Source organism: Eucalyptus grandis, chromosome 3 (assembly GCF_016545825.1).
Source record: "Eucalyptus grandis isolate ANBG69807.140 chromosome 3, ASM1654582v1, whole genome shotgun sequence".
In the NCBI taxonomy this organism is placed as follows: domain Eukaryota; kingdom Viridiplantae; phylum Streptophyta; class Magnoliopsida; order Myrtales; family Myrtaceae; genus Eucalyptus; species Eucalyptus grandis.
This window is the reverse complement of record NC_052614.1, coordinates 44,401,583-44,426,613: the sequence shown is the minus strand read 5'-3', so window position 1 is coordinate 44,426,613 and position 25,031 is coordinate 44,401,583. Positions and strand designations below refer to the sequence as shown.

Below are 25,031 nucleotides of genomic sequence, written 5' to 3'. Positions count from 1 at the left end.
GTCATTTTTGGAATGTCTCAATCTCCGAAGATTATTTTGTAAACCGAGACTTTTGGGAAAAGTCGAGGTAGGGTCGTTTTTGTCTAGAAAATTCGGATGATCGTTTTGTATCCCGAAATTGGGATGCAAGTGGGATCAATTGGTGATGAAAAATACTAATTTGATTAATGACTTGATATTGAAATTTATCGAAGCCTAATTGGAATAATTCAAGGAAGATTTGGATGGAAATTGAAGTGCAACATGTACAAATTCGTATGCCCCCATCACCCATGACATTTGGCCCTCCTCAAGTCTTCTAGAAGGGGTCTTTTGGTCTGAAAATGGGCTGTGCAAGCCAGCTATGCAAGGTGGAGCCCTCCAAGGGGACCAAAGAGGTGAGGATGAGGCATGGTGGCCCCCTCCAAGCCCATTTTGTCCCCTTCCCCTTCCCTTTCTCTTCTCCAAAACCATCAACCACCATCCATCTCCCTCCATCCAACGTGCGAACACCTCCAGCAGCCTAGAAAGATCGAGCTGCAGCTTCCCGTCGTTGTCGCAGCCACCCGCCGAAGCCAAAGCCACTGTCGCGCCCCTTGTGTGCTTGTCTACTCGTCGCATGCCACCGTCATCCCAGTCGTGTTGTCTCCGCCCATCCTCACTTCCAGCAGGTGACCAAGATGCCGTAGGTCACTGTCAGAGTCGCTAGAGCCGCCGCCTGCCTCCGCCTGGACCTGGTTTGGCCCCCTCAGCCCTTCTTGGCTTGTTTCCGTCCCAACTGCACCACCGATCCAGTTTTTCTTGGCCCAGACCAAAACCAGGCCAAGTGGGTCTCCAAGTTGTTGTCGAGCTTGTTTTTAAGGTTTTCCTGATCCCGTTTGGCTAGCTTGCTTTGGAGTTTCTTGCCCCTCTTCGCCTCACCATCGATTTGATCCGAGCGGATCATTTAACAAGTGAGTTTAACTCACTAATCCTCGCTTAGTAAGTTAATGACGTTTAAGGGTTGTTTTGTTCATACTAAGTTAGGGTTAGGTGGTTAGTTAGAATAGATTAATGAATTAGTTAATTCTTGATGCATGTTAAGTGGTTAGTTTAATGCAATTAGGGCCTAGACAAGCTCTAGTATTTATCTAGAGTAGTTCGGAAATTTTCTGGGCTCGTCTCGGATTTTAATTAGGTTTTATGGGACTAAGTTCTATTTATTGGCATTTATTAATTATTTTCCATATTATTTAATTATTTATTTATTTTTCGGAAATTAGACCAGGATAACTTAGGTGACCAGAATTTTATCTTGACTTGTAGTGGTGTGATCTCTTTATTTAATTGGCTGTTATTTTGTAAATTAAGTGTGATTTGTAATTTTGGGATTTTATTCCAAAATTTTATATTTTCAGTATTTAATTAGAAAATTTTCGGGCATTGGTTTACAACGCCAAAAATGTTTTTATTGACTATATAAATGGTGGGAATTTTGAAAGTGCAAATATTATAGTCGTAGTGAGGTGACTATTGAAAGTCGAGATGACGCCTGCTATGCGTGAGATTGTGTGATGGGTCAAGAAAGCCGCCAAAGTATGGCTGCCACCTGTTGGGCCATAATTCATCGCGAAGTATGGCCACGCTCGTTGGGCCGTAATCTGCCACCGAACTTGGAACCGACCGCACCCGTTGGGCCGTAATTCACCGCCGAATATTTAGTAGGCCGTGCCCGAGTGTGGCCGTAATCATTGGTCGAAATGGGTAATTGGAAGGACCATATGATGGTCTTGATGTTATGGATTTGACTAGGTTGATTAATCGATGAGCCGATCAGGTGTGATGAGTTGATTGATTGATTGAATAATTGTACGAATTATATTAACTTATAGGAAGGAAATCGAGGCCAAGGTAAGTCCTTTGACTCATGATTGTGCTTAGGCAGCCCTCAAGGCGTATTTTCTTCCTAGTTGGGTGTTAGGGGGTTGAACTTGTTGAGACGCCGTCTCACCCTATTCTGGGATAACATTTCAGGTTCATAGATGGCAGCTCTTCCCGAGCATTTTGGGCAACCTAAGAAGATGATCGAACAGAGGAACTACATCCTGATACAGGGGCACCCTAATGGGTTAGAGTACGAGTTGGTGAAGTCCATAATCTGGGTTGATGCAGGATTACCTAAGAAGGTGCTCCATTAGTACAGATCATGGTATCACTAGGATCATAATGGACCGAGAGAGGGCCCCATAGTGGAATCGGAGATACCTCTATATGTGCTCGAGGTTGCATTTGGGAAGGGCACAACAGACCCTAGAGAAGGTTTGATGGTGGACCCAGTGGACCTTGGCCTTGAAGATCCATAATCTCCTGTGTATTCCACGGTAGGCTCTAGCTGGAGTGTGGAAGGAGATGATGAGGAGGACGAGGACCCGTAGTTGTTGAAACCACCTGCCTTGTGGCTTGGATTGTAATATATATATTATGGTTTGCTATGTATATATAAGTGTGGTTGTGATTTACTTCAAAAAATTATGTCTATTGTGTTATTGTCTAGAGATTATTATTCGCTTCCGCATGCACACTAAAATGAATGGGTTAGCGATGTGTCCTGGGACGTCGCTAATTAATCGACCAAGCCGGGATGTGCACGCGCTCTGAGGATCGGGGCGTGACAACCCATGAGCTTGGTCTTTGTTTTTTGCGACCTCTTGGAGCCTATAAAAGGCAAGGAGGATGTAATGTTTTGGGTAGAGTATCTTGAAGTAAAGTGTGTACTTGTGAAAATTCTCTCCATGTCTTTTTAAACACTTCTTATTCTCCAGCCCGGTATGATCTTCTAAGAAATGCAGCTCGGCTAAGTTAGAAATGGTACTATCCTAGCATCCTTGAGCATCTCTATACTCTGGACTAAATTTCTAAGTAGTTTGCAACTAAACGTTAGTCCTTAAAAGGCTTAAATAGAGGTTCGCCTATTTGGGATATCATCTCTCTTACAATTGACCTGGTTATTCCCGGTTCTAAGTATAGATACCCCCATGCTACCAGCAAATCTCATGTTAATGATTTGCCACAATGAATATCATGTGCATTTGAACCTATCTGGTGGGACCTAAATTGGCATTTCTGGACAATGTTTACCTTATCCTCGATTGCTGAAAATAGTTAGGAGACTTTGCTCTTAATTGCTGAGGCAACACCATATGTCAGGGATTGACCTAACAATTGTCATTCTGGAGATTGTAATTTCAGACATTTCTTCTTGTATTGTATAATTGCTTGGTGATTGAATTTTAATAGTCGCAGTTTGGTGCTGGAATCAGCTGAGTGCCTAAGCCAGCACTTTTCTACGTGATTTCACATGCTTTATAGAAGACAAATTCACAATGCAGTGATGTAAGGGAATTGTAGATTGAACCCCCTTGTGCATTGTTATGTCCTATTAAATCTTGATGCTGAATGTTTTGGAGTATGAGAGTATTTGAGAGTAGTTGTATTATTGGCAGAGCAGATGGATCCGTAGCAAAAATTCTGTAGCCTGGAGATATGAAGGTTAATGTCCAGAACCTTAACAAAATGATGGTTTTGCAGAGAGTTTTCTTCAATACTAGAAATTCGTCGCCAAGGAAGTTAATAGAAGCTGGAACATCGGCCAAATGCTGGACCATATTGCTGTCACCATAACAGGTCAAATTAACACAACCCCTTTTTGTGTTCTACTTGTACTGTTGCCAAGCACTATTCTGGAGTAACTTAGAGATTGTCCCTGAAGTTATACTCTGCTACTGTAAACTCTAGTCTTTCCCATTTCTCCTCCTCCTTAACCTCTTCTTTGTGAGATGTAAGTTCTCGGCATTCCATCACCAGGATGCAGTGCAATGTCAGATCCATCTTTTCCAATATTACTTTCCTACTGCGCCTGTCTTTAGGTTCTTTTTCAGGCCTTAATCTCCAGGGAAAGCTTCATCCAATGCCAGCAATACCATCTTCATTTGTTGGGATAGAACAATATGTTTTTTTTTTTTTTTTTTTTTCGGGGTTTTCTCCTGTCAATTCTTATACGGTCACCCTTTGAAGTATGGGTGGAAGCACAGAGGGATCCTGTAAGTTTTGTGATGTGGAGAGATGAAGATTAATGTAAAAGAGAAAATGAAAAAATGATGATTACAGGGAGTGGCAGTGGGGGAGAGGGACTTGTATTTTATTTTTAGCAAACGTATTTTCGTATTTAAGTTGCTAAAGAAAATGAGATGATCATTGTGTTGATAAGATCGTTTTTGTATAATTTTGTTTAAATTTTTTTTTCCGATTTTTTTTTTCAAATTAAATAGACGTATGGTAACGGGAGCTGAAAATTAGTTCTTGTAATTTAACAATGTTAACTAACGCAATTTATCTTTAGCGACAAATGTAGAATTGACATAGATATAATTACAAAAGAAAATCAAGACAATTATTAGGAGTGAGTTGACTAACCACTTGCTGATTTACTCAAGTAGATTTATTTTTATTTTTAACAAATGTTTTTCACACCCATATTGCTTATAGAAAGAGATGATTGTCAAATACCTGCACATTGTTTTACTAATTGTTTAAATAAAATATCACATTATTTCGCTTAGATAACATAGATTGTTATCTTTTTTCTTCCGAATATTTTTTTAATATAATAGAAATATGCAAAGGGACTTCGAAAATAGGGAAATCTGCAAAAACATTGTTGAGTTTTCGCCCTTTGACAGAAACATACATCTATTTTAAAACCAAAAGTTACTTACGTCCTCCCAACCAAAATGAATGATATACCCTCCCTTATTTAAAAGCGGCACATATCTAAAAATGAAAAAAAAATATTGAAAAAGTCATAAACCAATTGCACATTTACCAATTCAATCATAAATCTTTTAATTTTGTAAATTGAGTTTTAAATCTTACATTTTGCCAATTGAGTCTTAATCTTTACATTGTGCTAATTGATTCTTAAATCTTACATTATGCCAATTAAGTCCATTTGGTTAGAATTTGCTGACATGGACAATAGTAATCCTATGTGGCATGGCTAGTGCTAATGTGGACAATTTAATAATATTGTAATATTTTTTTCTTTTCTTTCTTTTTATTGTTCCTCTTTATTTTATTTTATTGTTAAGGGTCGGTAGGGAGCCATCAGCCACTGAGTATAGCCCTCACTAGCCATGAGCAATTGCTCACCTACTTGTGAGGGAGGGTTGTGACCCTTGTCCAATGGCTGGCAAGGGCTTGTAGGTGACCCTTGTCTAGTGGCCCGAGAGGGCTTGTAGGCCCTTGCCCAATGCCGATGGGGGTTGCTGGTGGTTGACGGGCCCCTAATGGCCCTTAATAATAAAAAATAAAAAATAAAAGAAAGAAAATGAAAAGAAAAAAATAAAATTTTGTAAAATATTAATAAAAAATATTTACATTAGCGCCAACAGTGCCACATAGAATGGCTAGCGTCCAAGTCAGCGATTTCCAACCAAAATTAGTTGGATGGACTTAATTGATAAAACGTGAAAATGTTTTGAACTTAATTGACAAAAATTAAAAGATTAAGACTCAATTGACAAAAGTGCAATAAATTTACAACTTTTTGGATAATTTTCTCATTTAAAAACGCCTAAAACTCTCAATTCATATCTATCACTGCATTCCATGTTGCCGGCCAACCACCTTTGCTGTCGTGGGCTGCTCTGCCACCCCCAAGCAGCTGCTGTTAGTCATGCCGGTCTCCACCCCTCTTGTTGTTAGCGGAAGCAACCCTGATCATGCACGACCGTCACCCTTCCATTCTTCCCCCTCCCTCTCGCCTCCGCAGCGGAATGTAAGAAGCACGGAACGTGAAGTCTTCACCTATCTAGGAAATTATGAACAAGAATTAATTTAACATAATCGAGAGTATTTATAGTCAAATTAGGGTCGCTTCCAGATTTTCTTACATAAATAATTAAACTGAAAAAATCAGGAATTCCCAGCCATACAACTTTAAATGATGTAGATCATAAGCTAAAAATATACTTAAATATCACTATTATGATATTTATAAATACCAAAGGATAAAAAGTGAAAAAAAAGAAACCCTCCTATAGGTAGGCGTGATGGTTGGGCTTTACTACCTCATCACCGAGGGAACGGGTTCGAATTTCCAGATGCTCGCAACTTAAGTGGGGGTCCCAAGGGTGGTTTATTAGACCAGCCCCCGAGGGTTTACGTCTAAATAGCGGCTTGCGGCGAGGCCCCACCGGTGCTACCGAGCACCGAGAAGGTCATGTGATCCCGAAGGATAATCTCCGGCGGTCCCTCCGTCATAAAAAAAAAAAAAGTGAAAAAAAGATAGTTCAATTTTGGTTTTATTTATTTATTTATTTATTTATAAAAATGGATCGAAATGAAAAGATAATAAAATCTGAACAATGGTGTAGCTATGAAAACCTATAAATAGTATTTAAATGGCTTTATTTGACCCACCTTGTTATGGGAAGTAGAGAGACTATATTAAACAAATTGGAAATTTAGCAGAATTCGATTGTACAAGTTGTAATAATTTAAGGACTTCTATCCCAAATAAATGTAAGACTTAATTCTTACCATACTTTCTCTCAATCGAGATTTTAAAGTTGAGTGCAAGAATTCACCCAATGTGGACCTAAGCAGGTCCTTAAATTGCTCATGAGGGAAACAGAGGGAGAACCTCCCTGGGGAGAGTAACCCATTACACCCCCCCAAGCCGGGATCCGGGCCTGGAAAAAGATTCCTTCCCCATTGGCTGACCCGGCCACTCCCTTAAGGGAAAGGGGGGCAGCCACGTCTGATCCCCGCGATGCCTTCTCCCAGGGAAACTTGGGGCGTGGTACAAGGAAATGATGGCGCCAGTTGAAAGACTGTTTGTCGCTGGCGAAAGCCCAATAAAGAGAAAACAAATCGCATATTAAAGTTACAAGCAAGTAATCGATTCTCTGCTTTCTCTATCCTACTGTAGCTCCTCTTCTTTTTCTTTTCAGAACTGAACACAGACGCAATCAGTGCCATTTCTGCTATAAGCGGCTTCTTGGGAGTCTACGCAGCATCGTCAGGTATTTCGGTTTCTTGCCAGACTACTCTCTACTTCCTTTGTTCTTCCAGAACACTTATGATCTTGTCATTAGTTTTCTTGTCTCTGGGAAAATTCATTCTGGTTTAGCAGTGTGTTGATGAGTGTGTAGATGATCTCATATTGGATGTTAGGGAAACGCCTGGGGCATTAAATTTGGTCGACATAATCGGTCTCTTAAGTAATGTGGTAAACTGTAATTGGGTGTTTGAATATGGGTGGCTTGTTTAAATGTCCTTCTGCAATCAGCCATCTCATTGAATATATGCACTCCGAAGATTAGTTTCAGAAAAAGTAGCAACTAGCATTGCTTATAGTCTTCTGAAACTCCTCTCTTCTTTTTCCTTCTATGTTTGGTGGGTTTCACTTGTGCAGGGCAGCAACACATAATCTCATTCATTGCAATGAGAGAATTAAGGCAGTGTAAGGATCCAAAATATTATAGAACGTGTTGAATGAATGCAACAGGAAGTTTAGACATTTATGCTTAAATCTTTAGAACGAGTCCAAAGTGGGTGGTTTATGGCTTTATGCATTCTCTTCTTCACTAATTTGGCTTGCATTGTTGTTTCTCAGAGAGAATAGCATAAGGCATCACATCCTCATGAAATCGGTCAATCTGCTAAATTTATGGGATGCATGGGGCATCCAATTGCTTGTCACCATGGGTCTCGCTTGCCAAATCACCCTCGCCATCCTTGCGCGCCGCCGGAGGTACACGACCTCGAGCATCGTCAGAGATGCCATCTTGGCCGCCTACTTTCTCTCTTCTTACACAGCGACCATTGCTCTCAGCAAGCTTATCACCCTCCAGACCAACAATCCCGATCAACCGGGCTACATTGCCGAGCTCAAGGGGTTGTTGGCGCCCTTGCTCTTGATGCACCTTGGGTACCCTGACTCAATAACTGCATACTCGGTTAACGACAGGATGCTCGGCATCCGGGAGATACCGAATATTTTGGTCATGGTCGGTTTTGTCGTCTGGATCCTCATTCGCTGCTGGAACAGCTCATCTCACGTCATGTTTCTGTACTTTCCCTTGTTCACCGCTGGGATCATTCGATCTGCAGGGATGGTTTGGGCCCTCAAGTCCGTCTACACGGGGAGGTTGAGCATGTCAATCGAGGATTTCTTCGAACAGGAAAATGTCAGTAAGTTCTTTGACAGGCTTGACTGGGCCAGATGCTCGATGACGCGAAAGATCATCTTGAAGGCGTACTATCGGTTTGATTGCTTGAAGCCCCACTTCGTAAACTGGTTCTACCAACCGGAATTGCTATCTAAATCTCAGTTAATCGTAGATCGCAATTTAGCCTTTATCACAGCTGAGGTTGAACTTGGATTTATGTATGATGTACTTTACACCAACCAACCAATTCTCTATAACCCGCTCAGTCTCATCAGCCGCTTCACTAGTTTTTTCTGTCTAGTCTCATCCTTGTGTGGATTTGCCATTATTTTCAAGAGTGCCTTCCTGATAGACAAGTACATCACCTTCACTTACGCCTTGCTGATGGGAGTCACCGCCCTAGAAGGTTACCAAATTGTTCTGCAACCTTTTTCGTCATGGGCCATTGTGGCAATGAGCCGTCACCAAAGAAACAGCCTATTGTTGACAAGGCTATTGAACTTCTTAGCTGAAAAGAATATTAAGCAGAAGAGGTGGTCGAACTCAGTTGGGCAACTCAACTTGTTTGATCATCGCCTGTACGATGAGTGGCCATGGTCCATTGGCATAATCCTCAAACCCCTGGGCAAGAAAGCAGAGACCTGGAGAAGGAATAGGATTCAGTTTCGCCAGAAAATCCCCGGCTCTCTCAAGGAATTGCTGGTGGAGAATATTGAAAAGTTCAACGAGATCAGATGCCAAAAGCCCTTCACTGAACACGGCAACTGGACGCTTGAAGCTCACAGACTCAGTGGAGATGTGGATTGGACGTTGGAAGACCTTAAAGTGTTGGAAGGAAGCATCTCCACAACATTTGACAAAAGCATCATCATTTGGCACATGGCAACGAACATCTGCCTCCTTTCAGAGCCCGATAATTCTCCGAACTGTAAAGGAAGTGAACTGCTGTCCAATTACATGATACACCTCCTAGCACTGCGACCCTACATGCTGTCCCCACTGACTGCTTACAGCGCATTGGAGCATGCTTGCACCATATTGAAGCCATTTCTCAGGCACAGAGACCGCAATGAGGCCTTGAGGACATTGTCGTCAGAAGAGGACGTGCTCGAACCCTCCCTGGATCAGATGGGAACCATAACAACCAGGGAATTTCATTTGCTGGGGGTCGTGCGGAAATTGGCTGCGACATTGAAGGGCAAGAGCAACAAGTGGCAGATCATAAGCAGCATTTGGGTGGAGATGTTGTGCTTCGCTGCATATAACTGTCACGTTTACTATCACAAAAAACTGTTGCCACAAGGCGGAGAGCTTATAACTCATGTTTGGCTGCTCTTGAATCACGACACTGATAGGTACGCCCACACTGAAAAAACCAAAGGAAAGTCGCAAAGTGAGTCATGATCCTAGGATAGGTCATGCTCTGCACCTGCCTGTAGTGTGCTCGCGCGTGCGTGTTCTCTCTTTTTCCTTGTTGGTAAAGAGGTGCTTTGTCAGTAAAATCACTCTAATCGCATTTGGCTGAGACTTGTCAATGAAGCATATTGACATATTTATTGGATGTAGTTCCTATATATCCAAAGGCTCGTTTTCTTTACACTCCCTTGCCCCTCGTTGCTTGGAAAGTAGTTTATTTTTTGAAACCAGTATTGACTAGGATTTTGGTTTGGTTGTTAACCTATCGGGGGTGCGATACTAGTCACGGGGCATGCGATTTTCAAGGGCGTAACTTTTTCCATGATGTGGCGAAATTTCTCAAAATTTAAATTTGACTATAATAGAACTTAATCCAAAATACTTGATAAGTTTAGCAAAGTGATAAGTGTACAAGAGGGTCTTAAAACTTGTCCCGTAAGTACAAGGACTACACTATTTCCATTCCCTAAATGACTAAATCTACTCCCCATTTACACTAAAAGACAAAATTACCCTTAATCTTTCAATTGCAATTTTAAATAATGGGTCCACCCATTCTTTTTTCTTGTTTTCTTTCTTTTTCTATTTAGGATTGTTACCATAATTAAAAACTTCACATATTTTGTTTTTTAGTGTAGATATTGCTACAATGTTCTACATCCTCCGTGTAAAATTATTTTGCTAACAAAAAGAAGAAAAAACATTCTTTGACATAGTATAAAACTGAAAAGTCTCTTTTTCATTATTTATGTTGCCCCTTATATCAAAAACTCACTTTCTTGGTAAAATTTTTATTAATCTCATTAGTCTAAAATGTAAGCAATTGTCTCTTGTACAGTGTGTATTAATCTACTATAACTATAGGATGCTCTATTTGCACGAATTACTGCACTTATCCGAGTGATCCATAAAGGACGAAAATCTATCTTTTTCCTGACTCTTTCTCGATGAGACAAAACCAAAGATCTTATTTTCTATTGAATAATTGTTCGAGTAAGTCTTTGAACAAGCCCCCTGAAAACTTGATGCATATAAACGAATTTTTATTCTACATCTCCGAGCTGTATATCCTTGTCTAATTCTAGTTATTGAATAAATGAAATTTTCATGGATAACTAATTGATTACCTTTCTTTCAATTATTCTTTTCCCTTTCCCTAGTTTATTAATAATAAACCAGATTCTTCCAATGTATAAAATAAAGATTCCAATGGCTTTTGCTACTATAACTTTCACGACCATGATTTATCTTCTTTTTTTTTTTTATAGGCGTTTCACCTCGAAACAAGTATTGACACTAGGTATCAAAAATAGAAAAAAGTAATAAATAGAAATGAATAACGAAATAGTAAATATCATCATTTATGTCTTCAACAGTGAGGTCCTCTATATATACCAGAGTCCCTTACTTCATTTAATCAATGCTATTAGAAAGTTGTACAATTTACATTCTTCGGCTCTACCCATATATTATCTAGTAATAGTTCTTGGATGAAGTAGATGACCCTCTTAGTCCGTTTTTGCAAGAGTATAGGTATAACATTTCGGCTTTGAAAATAGAATTTCCTTGCTTAATGAATAAATATTTGTTACCAATGAGGAATTTTTTCATTGGAAACCATAAATTTCATATATAGTAGAAGAATCCAATAACTTTTTTAATTTTTTTTTTTTGATATATAGATAGTGAACGACCTTCTTCCTTCCATTTCATACTATTCACTAGTACTGATCATTGAAATTGAAAAATTTCTTTCCTCTTTTTTTTTTTCCCCGACCAACAGTGATCTGAATGAGTCGCGCATACACCCTAGTACATGTTCATTGATGCTAAGGACATTCCCCAAGAGTAGGGGATTTCTTGACATTTCAGATTGGTTATCTTGTGTTTCTAATAAGTTGTTTAATAGTTGGCATGTTGAATCGTATATATAATAAATGGGCTGGTTTAGATCAGTCCTAACTGGATGATTATGAATTATGTCTCTATTTAATAGATGAATAGAATATTATTAAACTCGGTAATAAGTAAGAAGAGAATATCTCAAATTGGCGAGTTGTTTACATTTACCACTATTTTTTTTTATATATATTCAATTACAACAATATCAACAATTCCATGAGCTTGGGCTTTTGTTGCTGGTATAAAATGTCCCTTTCCATATCTTCAAATTCAACCTATAGGGGTTTGCCCGTTCTTTGTACATGAACTCTTGTGATGGTTTTGTGCAGTTTTAGTAGTTCTTCTAATTCTAGGATAAATTCTCCTGTTTGTGCATCATAAAAGGAACTCGCGGGGTGATGTATCATTACCCTAATAATATAACAAAAGTTTCCTCTATCTCAAATGATGAGGTGAGGAGAAGAGATAAAGAATAATAATAATAATAAGAAAGATAGAATTGAGCAACCATACATGCATCTTTTGCACATTGCATTCTTTTCTCAATAAACGATTCACTATAAAAGGAGTTTTTTTCTTTTAGTGAACGTGTCACAATTAATTACTTCTACTTTTCTTTTTTGTAAAGACAAAGAACCCCTATTTACTATGGTGACGAAGAATCAAATTATCACTTGTCGCGATCTGATCTCACTGCCCTCGAATCCCTCATCATCACAAGGAAAGGAAGGGGAAAGGTCAGATTTAGGGGTGCTTAATCATGAGAGTTCCCTCATGGCTTGTGTTCCAAAAGACATCATCACCTCGCCTTTCGGATCAAGCCTCTCGTGAGTTCCCTCCACGAGATCGCGAGTTCTCCTAAACTCGTACCATGTGTGATAGCGGAATGTTGCGACCTGCACCCACATGAGTGACACATTTCAAGAGAGGAGGTCGGATGTGAATGTCAGATTTAAGGGTACCTTTACCATGGTAGCCCTCTTGATAGTACACTTCACCCAAAAGGATGACATCACTTCATCCTTTGGAATACTGCCACATCAAGTATGCTAAACCATGGTGAGTTTCATCGAAACTCGTACCCAATGTGACGGGTTTATTTATACGGTTTAGTTGTTTATGACAACCTAAAAATAAGACGGGAGTCGCCACTAGCCTTGTTATGGGGGTCAGCTAGAAAACCCAATTGAGGCTCGAGAGTGTTTCATCGATTCCTACGCAATCAAAAAACTAGGTTTAGGGACTTGGGATATGCTAATATTTCTATTAGTGTCATTTTGGTACTTAAACAGTATGTTGTGTTTTCCTAACATGTCCATGTGTTTCTTTTTACATTTTCTTAATCATTAACCTAAATTAAGTGATCATGTGTGGTCGGTCATTTTCATACTATTCTATTTCTAGAAAAATAAGAACAAAAAGCAATCAATGGAATTGAAATTATGAGACAGTAAGTAAAGAATCAATGAAAGTAGTAAATCTACCATGCAATCTTAAAAAATATAAAAGAGAAGCACGATTGAAAAAGATGAGAGGAAGAAAGAAAACCTGTAACTCGTCGGGTTTTATACAACAAATGAAACCCAAGACATATGTCGGGGGAATGAATAGTACATGATAATGGTAAAAGTGCACATTAACCTCCACTGTCTTCGTACTTTCTCCATCTTCGGGGTCCTAATCTAACCTAATCTAGAAACTTATAACTAGGTGCATACAATGGAAAGAAACAAACATACACATCAAAACAATCAAAAACACGACATCATGTCAAGATCAATTATTTAGAGAAAGTTCTGTACAAAAGTCAAATTTTGGGGCATCGCGGTTGGCCTTTGTCTTTCATGGGAGGGTCCCACTAAGATACCTACCTTATCCATTTTGGTGACGTATAGCAATTGTTGACCAATTGTGTTCTCGCATGGCTAATAACGTTTATAAGTCTCCTAATCAAGTGATTTATGTGATCCCAGAGTTTTCCTTCGATATCATGCATTGATCCTACCATTCATCTAAAAGTCACATGCATTGCAAAAATTTGAACATGCATGCAAGTCTTTTAAATTTTGTTTCTCAACCAGTCAATCAAGAAAGTGAACCGTCGGTGGGTCACTTATTATCAAGGGCATGTGCCAATCACAAAAACAAGTAATTTCTAATGCATGACGGGATTATATGTATGAGGGGTACGTGTGATATTTCAAAAACATATTTTGAAATCATCCATGAAAAGTTTTGAGACAAAGTGATATCTTAGATATGAAAGGCATTCAATTGCCAAGGCTAGCTGGGGGCTCGCATAAATGCACTCACAAGTATCGTAGGAATTTTGAATACAATTCAAACCGTGACTTTCACAATATCAAATCAGGATTTTAAAAAGAGTTTGAAAATATTTAGGATTAAGGAATGTCTAAGCTATGGAACGCATTTAATTGCTAAGGCTAGCCTGGGGCTCATATAAATGCATTCACAAGCATCACAGGCATTTTGAATATGGTTCAAATCACGATTTTTCCTTAAGCCAAATCGAGTTTTGGAGAAAAACTTTTTAGAAATTGTTTTTGAGAAACATCACATGGACCAAAGTATTTTTTGAAAGATGTAATTTGAAAAGGCCAACTGTTTAACAACAAATATCAAAGCATTTAGAACAACTTCCATGCAGATGACATGGTCTAATTTCATGCACAAACTAACGTAAAAGGTATAATTAAACAATCCCAATCATGTTTATATTAGGAAATTTCAGAACAAATGTATAAGGACAACAAAATTGGGCAATACCTGATGAGAATTTCGTAATGAAAACATTTCCTAACATGCATGACATGATGATAAACAACTTTTGTGAAGAGATTTTTCTTAAAAAATCTATACATGATTTTACAAAAATTAAACAACAAGCAACAACACATTAGAAATTTGTCAAAACAATAGGACATTCAGCTAATGTCATGAGGATTTGTCCCATCGAAACATGTCTAAAAATCATCAAATTTACACAGAACATAGCCAACATGATGATAGGCAAGTTTCATTAAGAGACTAACTGTAGATTCTAAATAGAAAAAATGGAATAAGACTATCAAAGGTCTGTCCAAACAGGGGTTAGAACAGGGGTCCAAATTTGATTCATTGTCCAAATTTTGATCTAGTTTTGAAAAAATGGAAAAGTGGCTTAATGATGAACGATCTACATGAAATTAGTGGCATTGAAAACTTCTAAGTGTGCCTTACGTCTTCCTAGAAGAGCTCGAGTCCAAACTAGGTCAATTTGATACCCTAAGATTGAGATCTCTAAAAGTGTGCGTATGAATAACTAAGGAAACAAAACACATGCATTCATTAGAAAACCTCAAAATTATTCAAAGAATGCACAAATGGCATGAAGAAATTACATGGGACTAAGGATTGGATGCGACAGAATGTTTGGATAATCATCGAATCCTAAGTTAGCATGCAAAATGTCATACAATTTAGGGATAAGTGCTGTAGAAGTCCTAAAACTTGTCACGAAAATGCAGTTGAGTCCTAAAACTTGCAAAAAGTGCGATCAAGTCCTAAAACTTGTCAAATCTGTTTCAATCGAGTCCTAAAGTTAACGCCGTTAACCTTTTAACGAAAAATGCTGACGTGGCGCTGATGTGGCCTTTTAAATAATTTTTCTTTTTAGATGGTTTTTTTAATTATTTTTCATTCAATTTTTTAAAAATAGATTTAAAAACTAAAAAGAAAAGATTTTTTTAAAAAATTATTAAAAAAGATAAAGCAGCTCCTCCCTTGCTGCCATCGCCGCCGATCGCCGGAGGGGCCGGCGATCATCGCCAGCCCTTGGCTTGTGGTGGCCGGCCCTTATCGGCCCTAGACGAGGGTCGGCGACCATCACCAAGCTTGGGCTAGGGTGCCCAAATGGGCTCGCTAGTAATCGGCGACGGTGGCGGCGGCGTAGGGGGGAGCTACTTTATCTTTTTGTTAATAATTTTAAAAATAAAATTTCTTTTCTTTTTATTTTTAAATCAATTTTTTTAAAAAATAATTGAATAAAAATAATTAAAAAACATCTGAAAAAGAAAAATTATTTAAAAGGCCACATTAGTATTTTCCATTAAAAAGGCTATTGGCGTTAATTTTAGGACTCGATTGATACATTTTGACAAGTTTTAGGATTTGATTGTACTTTTTGCAAGTTTTATGACTCAATTACATTTTCGTAACAAGTTTTAGGACTTCGCAGACTTATCCCTATAATTTAAATGACATGGTATACTTGGAAATCCTAAGTGTGATGAATACTTTTGTGAGACAAATTTAATGTGCAAGATGATACTCAAATGACGTGAACTAAACATGTATACAAAGCTTGCAACATGCGGTTCAATGGTCAAGAAGGCATAATCGTAAGATTTGATCTCTGTATGACTCAAACACGCATACAAATGCACACATATGACAATGTTTCATTCCAATATTAAATTTACAAAACGAGCATGATTTCAACCATTCTCAAGATATGCATAAATCCTACTAAAAATCTCACATACAAAGCATGCGATGATGAAGATTTCTTGTTAAGAGTTTGAAACTCAATTAAGATCATATGAGTCGTGGAAAAAATGACAAAACTAACAAACTCTATGCCTAGCTCATATTGCTGTCGTACGTTTTACTCTAATGCATGCAATTGACTCACTTTGCCAACATAAAGACCTTACAAATCATGCATTAATTGAACATATGAATCGTGTATTTCAACTCTCATGAAGGATTTGAGACCAAATAGATGGATTTATGGACTCAATTTCATCAAAACAAATTTCAGACCAATGCAAGACAAACTGTCCTAGGTTCAAATCTAAACAATTTTGACCTAGCTAAACATGTCTAAAAATTTTGAAAAAAAATTCAAGACATGGACAACACTTATACAAGAAACTTTCATGAAGAAAAGTTATCCCAAGATTGAACACAAAAATATGTACAAAAATAGCAAAATAAGATATCAACACGAAACAAACTAACCTAGGCTTGGATCTAAGTAGATTTGACCTAGTTCAACACATCCAAAAATCACAAAAAAGTTACAGAACACGCAAAAGAATATTTGGAACAAAACTCATGCAGGAAGAATCATGCAGAAATCATCACAAGAGGCTATACAAAAATAAGAAAATCTTATTTTGGAACAAGAACAAAACCGAAAATCCTCTTAAACTACTGCAGAATCGCTCGTCTTTGGAAATGTTTTTCAAGGGTCAAACAACACTTGATTGGGGCATACAACCTATTGTCTCAAAGCTTAGGATATCTATTATCTAAGCCTAAAAGGACTCAAGTTGAAATAAACTCATCCAAGGCATCAATCAAGCCAAAACAAAAAGTCGCTCATCCGAACTTGAAAATCACAAAATCTCAGCATCCAACTACAATCAATTCCAGATCATACAAGCATCAATTTTAATTAGATTTGCAATGCATCCTGGCCTCGAACCTTCGTTGTCGATCATGAGTCATGACACGAGAAGCTCTCGCCTCATCAGATGCTATTAAATGGAGTTTTATCACACTTACCTCGACTCATAATGAACTAGTGAAGAACATGCCTTCAGAGATGTCCTCATTCAGCAACGATGAAGTTGCTATTTAACAAAAAGAAAAACATCGAAATCAGTGAAGAATCGAAATCCATTTTTCTCTGTAATGAAGATTGAAAAAGGAAATGGAGCACTCAGCTCTAATTTTGCTTTAAGGACCATGGAACATGAGGAACGCTGAGTCCAATTCTAGTGTAGGAGCTATTCACCACTGATCTTCAAGCTCTGATTTATGACTTTTGCAGATCACGACCGTTCTTTTCTAATCCTTTTTATAGATCGACACTCGAAGGTGAACACATTGATGCATCGTAGCCGTTGGACTTTGTTGAAGAAAAAAAAAAATACTAATCGCCGATGAAGAAACGATTGGACTTTGCTGAATCTAAAATCAACGGGACTTCGTTTGACGTCGATCTCCAATCTTCAATTTACGAGACTCATCAACGGATGCCTCGACTTCAAACGTGATGATCACAACCGCTTCTTCATTTTAGCAATCTAAGAGCATTTTCTTAGCTTCATCCTCAACAAAATCAACGAAATCGAATCAACAAAATCTGCTTAAAGGAAACTGATCAAGATCAAAGCACGATCTGAGAATAAACTATCATGGTAGCCTAAGATTGCTAGGAAAATCAACTATTCGATCGCATCAAAGTCAAAACTAGAGAATAGGAAAGAAGACTTAGCTTCGGTCTTGTTGCTATGATCAAGTAATAGAGAATTCAAAGAGATGAATATTCATTCGATCGAGCCTGTTTATGTGCAAGCGTGCATCTACTTCATTCCAGATGTCAAGCTTCGGCGATGACTCCATGAAGATGAGAACAAGTCTATGTGTGTTCGTGAAAATCCATGAATGACAGAGAATGAGTGGAATTCTCTCGTTTGCTTTCCATTGAACCGACCAAAGGAAAGTCAATGAGAAGAAAGAGAGTGAGTGGAGAGAATTGCAGAGAAAGAATCCCTCCAAGTCTTCTGCCAGAGAGAATTAATGGGGTTTCTTCTTGCGGGCTCGCGTAAGCTTGTTCTTTCGGCTTGAGTTTAGAGAGACCGAGATAGAGAGATGTAGAGAGAGAGTAGTGAGAGAAAGTAGATCTGAAAAATGAGGCCCCCTTAAAATTTGGAGGGAAAGTTGGTTATGTAGTCTTGGGCAAGATCAAATCTTAGCCCTTGGATTAATCCAAAGGCTAAGACTTGGTCTTCTTAGCTAATTGGTTTGTTAAATTTGTTGAGAGCATCCTAATTGACCACATGTCTATTTCAATGGCCACAATGCATTCTTAACGAATGGATGATGATCAATTGTGTACTAATTGGGGTCTTTTTTTTGCAATCTTCATAACATGGGGGATTGATTTGTGAATTTCGTAAAATATGGAACAAAATTGGAAATTTGAAAATTAAGGGCATGGATGGATTGGCCATGAAGTGGGCCAACAGATGGTGGTTTCCGGCCAAAAGATGGTCGGAAAAATTTGCTAGTCAAGACCGGTCAAATCTGGTCAACGCCAGGTTGACTGGGTTGACTTTTTGTTCGAATTTTGTTCTATTTTTTTTCTGGTTTTGCTTGATGTAAATGAAATCAAATATTTCTATATGAATTGGTTCAAATGAGATGTAATTGAGCTATCTCAAGTTGACTAATTATGCACAAAATATTCAAATTCATTGAATTCCTATTGAAGTGAGGCCACAAGCTAGACTCACATCTTCAATTGAACCTCAGTTGGCCAAATTGAAGCTCAATTACTTCAATGGCACTCTAATCTAAAATGGGCCAAGTCGAATTACGTAAATTGAAGCACCTTAGTTGGGCTTTCTAATCTTTGAACACGCCAAATTGACCAAATTAGAATGCATCCAAATGAATCTCCTAAAATTGACCCCGAATTTGGACTCATCTCGAAAAATAAGTGAAATACAAATGTCCATTCATAATTCATGAAGGATTGACTCAAGCACCTAATTAAGGCTAAAAATGGTAATTTACATTTTGACTCAGTAAATCACGAAATTAAATGCACATGTAGATTTCAAATAATCCCTAAACCAAATGTCAAAGAACGAACTACACCTAATTATGACCGAGAACAAAAGATTTTTTTTTTTTTAGTCGATTTAGAACCTAAAACTGAAAAATTCAGAAATCAAGATTCTTAATCGAATTTTGTGAATTTTTGACACAAAAGTCAAATTGACATTAAAAGAAATGTATTTGTGTATTTTTTTTTTTCGGGTCAAAGGTTTGACCAAAAGTCAACCATTGAGTTGACTTTTCCTAAAAGGTCGATTTTTTGGTCAAATCTTTAAATTTTTAAGAAATTGATTTGATAAAAGTGAAATTAAAGTGAAATGAAATTTTTTTGGTAAAAAGTCAATTTTGATCTCGGGTTAACTTTTGGTTAAATGATTAACCAAGAAGTCAACTCGAAAGTCAACCATTTGACTTTTCAAGTTTTTCTTGAAAATGAGTTAGAAATTACTTAAAAACGACAATGAAAAAGAGAGAAATGAAAAACAACACTTTATTGGTCGAGAGATGGGGCTCCATCATGTTCAAAAGCCAAAATCTCGATTTTTTATTTTTGAATGATGCGTCGATTAAAAGTAAAGTGTTAACATCACTATATTTCTTCCTTTTTTTCTACTTTTTCTTCCAAGTGCAGGATAACCCCAAGGGATTGTGGCTTTTTTTTTTGTACCAATTGGGGCTCTCCCTTCACCATCTTTATGGGGATGGTCTACAAGGTTCATAACCACTCCTCTTACTATAGGATGCTTGACTAGCCAACATTTAGATCCGGCTCCACCCAACTTTTTCCAGTTTACCTCAACATTCCCATTTATCCGATTTTTGCTGAGCAGTTTTTGGATATCAAACGGACCTCCCTAGAAGGTAATTTTAATGTGGCCGATTTCCTCTCTTTCGCAAATAGTTTCGCTACAGCACCCACTGCTCTAGCTAATTGTCTACCCTTTCCAAGTGTGGATTTCTATGTTATGTATGGTCATGCCTAAGGGCATATCAATTGAAGTAGATTCTTCTTTTCGATTAATCAAGACCCCTTCCAAAAATGTAAAAATGTACAAGCTTCCTCCAAAACATACGGCTTTCTGAATGTAAATGATGATATCTATACATATGGCTCTTACATAAATACATACATATATGTATGTATATATCATATAATGAAGTACTTCAAGAGTGGATATATAGGAATACAAATCTGCCGAATCACTCATGTTACAATCTTCTACATCCTAGGTCTTCTAGTTCCATCATTTGGCTTATTTCTTCATGTAGCATTCAAAACGAATGACTATATGAAATTATGTCGACACTTCCACATATTATAGGTAACGTAGGAGGCATCTTTATTTCTCCCTTGGGGAAGCTTTTGAATTACCATTGCTTAGCTTTCAATTCGCCTCTAACCAACAAATGAAATGTGAATAACCTATCCTCCTCTCTTTGAAACAAGGGGTCTTCTAGTTTTGTTGGTGCTTGAAACAATTTTGTCTTCTCCATATTACTATATCTCTAGAGTCAATAATTTTATGTGATGAACTATTGACCTCAATCACTTGCTACCATTACTCTTCATTTTTCCGTTGAGGTCTATCCTGTAGAGGTACTCAAAGTGGATAGGTGATTGCTTTCTAGATTTTTTTGTGAACCTAATTGGTTACTTACAATTACGTAAATCAATAGTTCAAACTGCACTCAGAGGTAGGGCATTTCCCATTTTTATAGGATTTTCTATACCAAAAACAATGATATCTCCAATTATAGCCTCTTTGGGATGTAAAATATATCTCTTCTCACAATCCCCATAGTGTATGAGATAAATGGATGCATTTCGATTAGGGTCGTATTCTATGCTTACGATTCTACCATATATGTCTTTTTCATTATGTCAAAAATCAATTTTACAGTATAGACACTTATGACCTCCCCCTCTATGCCCTATGGTAATGATTCATCATCAGCTTTCTCTATTTACTATACCAAAGAATTTATATTTTTTCCTTACTATATTGGCGAGATACTTTTAATACAGAGCATGTAAGAAGTTAGAGAAATATCTAAAAATACACTAGAAACATAATGCACAATGAGGTATCTTAATATTTTTCATAACCAATTTGTTGATGATATTAATTTTTTAAATCCAAAAATAATGAAATTTCCCGGGATTTTTAAAAAGAAATTCTTACTTTATGCAATGTTTTGATTTAATTAAATTTTCATATACTTAACATTTTTTCTATATATTTAATCGACAATGAAGGAAAGAAGTAGATTTCTTGAAACTTTCTCTTTTCAATGAAACAAATTTTTATGGACATAATATCTAGCAATAATAAAGGAAGTAGGTTTATAGTGGTTCGGCTTAGATCAAACCTATGTCCACTCTCCTACACTGACAACCCACTAGCTGAATTCCACTTAGAAACTAAAGAGATTTTATAACTTGATGATCTCAACTTCACAGTGAAGAGTTTGCTTCTCTTTCACGAAGTCACATTATAAGTTTTTCTTTCTTATGAGTACAAATTTGAGCTAAGTGAAATAACAAGGAATTAGAAAGCTTCAGACTTTGAAATTTTTCTTTCACGCACTTATTGAATGACTAGAGACGTCTCCTTTAAATACGCTTTCATGCCTTCTCGACCGTTGGCACTTTTCAAAGGAATTCTTTCAATCAACCCGTTGGATAGAATCAATTAAGGAGATCTTGAGTCGTTTGATGATTGTGATGAAAGTCCGTCAATCTTATTTGCCCATAAAATCAGAATCTTGGTTTTCATAAGTAGATACTTTCCAAGTTTACTTGCTTTCCAAAAGATTTGAATATCGAAATCGTTTCCAATAAAGATAGCCATCATGTAGGTGCTATATTTAACTAGAAAGTCATCCATAAGCCATACAAATTGAACTCTTGAAGAAATAAAGATAATCTTGCATCTGGATAAGTCTTCATTTTTCAGTAGTGTTTAGTCTGGAATTTGTTAGTGTAGGCAGACTTTGACACTAAAGTTTAGCGGTCTTCGAGACTTTGACACGAAAGTCTGGAAGTCTTTAGACTAGACTTTGGATAAGTTTTGTCAACTTCAAAACATTAAAGGAGTTTTCTCCAATAGAAGCTTGGGCTGAGAGGCATGGGCATGGTCGGCTTGTTCGGCGATGTGCTTTGTCTAGACCTGCTTCCGTATAGAGGGATTAGGTCTCCGATCACCAACACTCACACCGGTCTCTCTGGCTCTTCCTTCATTGATAGAACTTCTTCAATTGCAAAGTTAGAGTTAAAAATAATTAAATTAATTGACGAAATGCACAAGTATAAATCTGTGAAGTTCAAATTGTGGTCGGCTCTTACAGTTTCAAAAACGTTTGTGAGCCGAGAGTAGGTGAGATCGACCGACTTGCCATGATGTGGACGTTGATGAATGTGTCAGTGCTATGGTAAGTGAACTTGATCGTAAAGTTTACGTTGATCACGTCCGTTACCACTCTGGTGCTGTCCGACCCGACTTGGATCTAATTGCTCGAAGATAATGACTGCTCTACAGAAACTCAAGAAAGTGTGTCGCGACCCGATCTTGTTGCCCTCGAATCCCTCATCATCATGAGAAGAGAAAAAAAGGCAAAGGTCAGGTTTAGGGGTACTTGATCACGAGAGTTCCCTCATGACTCACGTTCCAAAAAGACGTCATCACCTCGCCTTTTGGATCAAGCCTCTCTTGAGTTCCCTCCACGAGATCACGAGCTCTCCCAAGCTCATACCCCACATGACAACGGAGTGTCATGATCCATACCCACACGAGCAACATACCTAAGAAAAAGGAGTCGAATGTGGATATCGGATTTAAGGGTACCTTTACCATGGTAGCCCTCTCAATAGTACACTTCGCCCAAAAGAATGACATCACTTCATCCTTTGGGTTATTCCCATATCGAGTATGTTAATCCATGGTGAGTTTCATCGAAAATCATACCCCGCTCGACGGGTTTATTTATACAGTCTAGTTATTTATGATAACCTAAAAATAGACGGGAGTCACCACTAGTCTCATTTTGGGGTCGGCTAGAAAGCCCAATTGAGGATCGGGAGAGTTCCCTCGACTTCTACACAACCAAATATCTAGGTTCAGGGACTTGGGTTACACTAATTTCTATTAGCGCCCTCTCGGTACCTAAATAGTATGTTGTGTTTTCCTAACATGTCCATGCGTTTCTTTTTATTTTTTCGGGATTATTAGTCCTGAACTAAGTGATCATGCGTGGTTGGTCATTTTCATTCTATTTTATTTCTAGAAAAAAGAACCAATGGAATTGAAATTGCAAGACAGTAAGTATACAATCAAGGAAAGCAGTAAATCTATCATGCAATCCTAAAAAAAAAAATATAAAAGAGAAACACAATTGAAAAGATGAGAGAAAGCGAGAAAACCCACAACTCGTCAGGTTTTATACAACAAATGGAACCTGAGACATATGTCGGGAAAATGAATAGTACATGATAATGGTCGGAATGGACATCGACCTCCACCGTCTTCGCGCTTCTCCATCTTCGGGGTTCTAATCTAATTCTAATCTAAGAAACTTATAACTAGGTACATATAATGGAAAGAAACAAGCATACACATCAAAACAACCAAAAACAAGACATCATATTGAGATCAATTTTTTTAAAAGAAGTGCAATATGAAAATCAAGTTTTGGGGCCTCGGGGTCGGCCCTTTGTTTTTCATGCGAAGGTCCTACTAAGACACCTACCCAATCCATTTTTTGTGACTAATAGCAATTATTGACCAATTGTATTCTTGCATGGCCAATAACACTACTAAGTCTCCTAATCAAGCGATCTATATGATCCCAGGGTTTTCTCTCGATATCATGCATCGACCCTACCATTCATCTAAAAATCACATGCATTGCAAAAAATTTAAACATGCATGCAAGTCCTTTGAACCTTGTTTCTCAATCAATCAAGCAAAAAAGTGAATTGTCGGCAAGTCACTTATTACCAAGGGCATGCGCCAATCACAAAACACAAGCAATTCCTAATGCATGATGAGATGATATGTATGAAAGGTACATGTGATATTTAAAAAATTTATATATCTCAAAATCATTCATGAAAAGTTTTGAGATAAGGTGATGTCTCAGCTATGAAAGACATTCGATTGCCAAGGCTAGCCCGAGCCTCCCATTAGAAGTCACATGCGTCGCAGGCATTTTGAATACAATTCAAACCGTGACTTTCGCATTGTCAAAACGGGATTTTAAAAATGTTTGAAAATATTTAGGATTAAGGAATATCTAGGCTATGGAACACGTTCAATTGCCAAGGCTAGCCCGAGCCTCACATTCAAAGTCACAAGCGTCACGGGCATTTTGAATACGGTCCAAACCATGATTTTTCCTTAGGCCAAATCAAGTTTAGGAGAATAACCTTTTAGGAATCGTTTTTGAGAAACATCACATGTACCAAGACATTTTTTTTAAAAGGCCAGTTGTTTAACAACAAAAGATCAAAGCATTTAGAAAAATTTTCATGAAGATAATTTCATGCACAAACTAACCTAAAAGATATAGCTAAACAGTCACAGTCATGTTTATATCAGAAAATTTCAGAACAAGCGTATAAAGATGGTAAAATTGAGAATTACCTAATAATAATTTGGCAATGAAAAATTTCCTAACATGCATGACCTGATTGTGAACAACTTTCTTGAAGAGAGGTTTCTCAAAAAATGTACACATGATTTTATAAAAATCAAACAACAAGCAACAACATATCAGAAATTTGTCAAAACAACAGGACATTCAGCTAAAGTCGTGAGAATTTGTCCTACCAGAACATATCTAAAGATCATCAAATTTATACACAACATAGCCAACATGATAAAAAGC

General features: G+C 37.7%; 1 protein-coding gene across 1 annotated transcript; it reads left to right on the top strand.

Annotated features, from left to right (window-relative positions):
* Positions 1 to 7,724: 7,724 nt before the first annotated feature.
* On the top strand, positions 7,725 to 9,596 carry LOC120291869. Its single transcript, XM_039309633.1, has one exon. The coding sequence runs from the start codon at positions 7,725 to 7,727 to the stop codon at positions 9,594 to 9,596; it is 1,872 nt and encodes a 623-aa protein (XP_039165567.1).
* Positions 9,597 to 25,031: the final 15,435 nt, after the last annotated feature.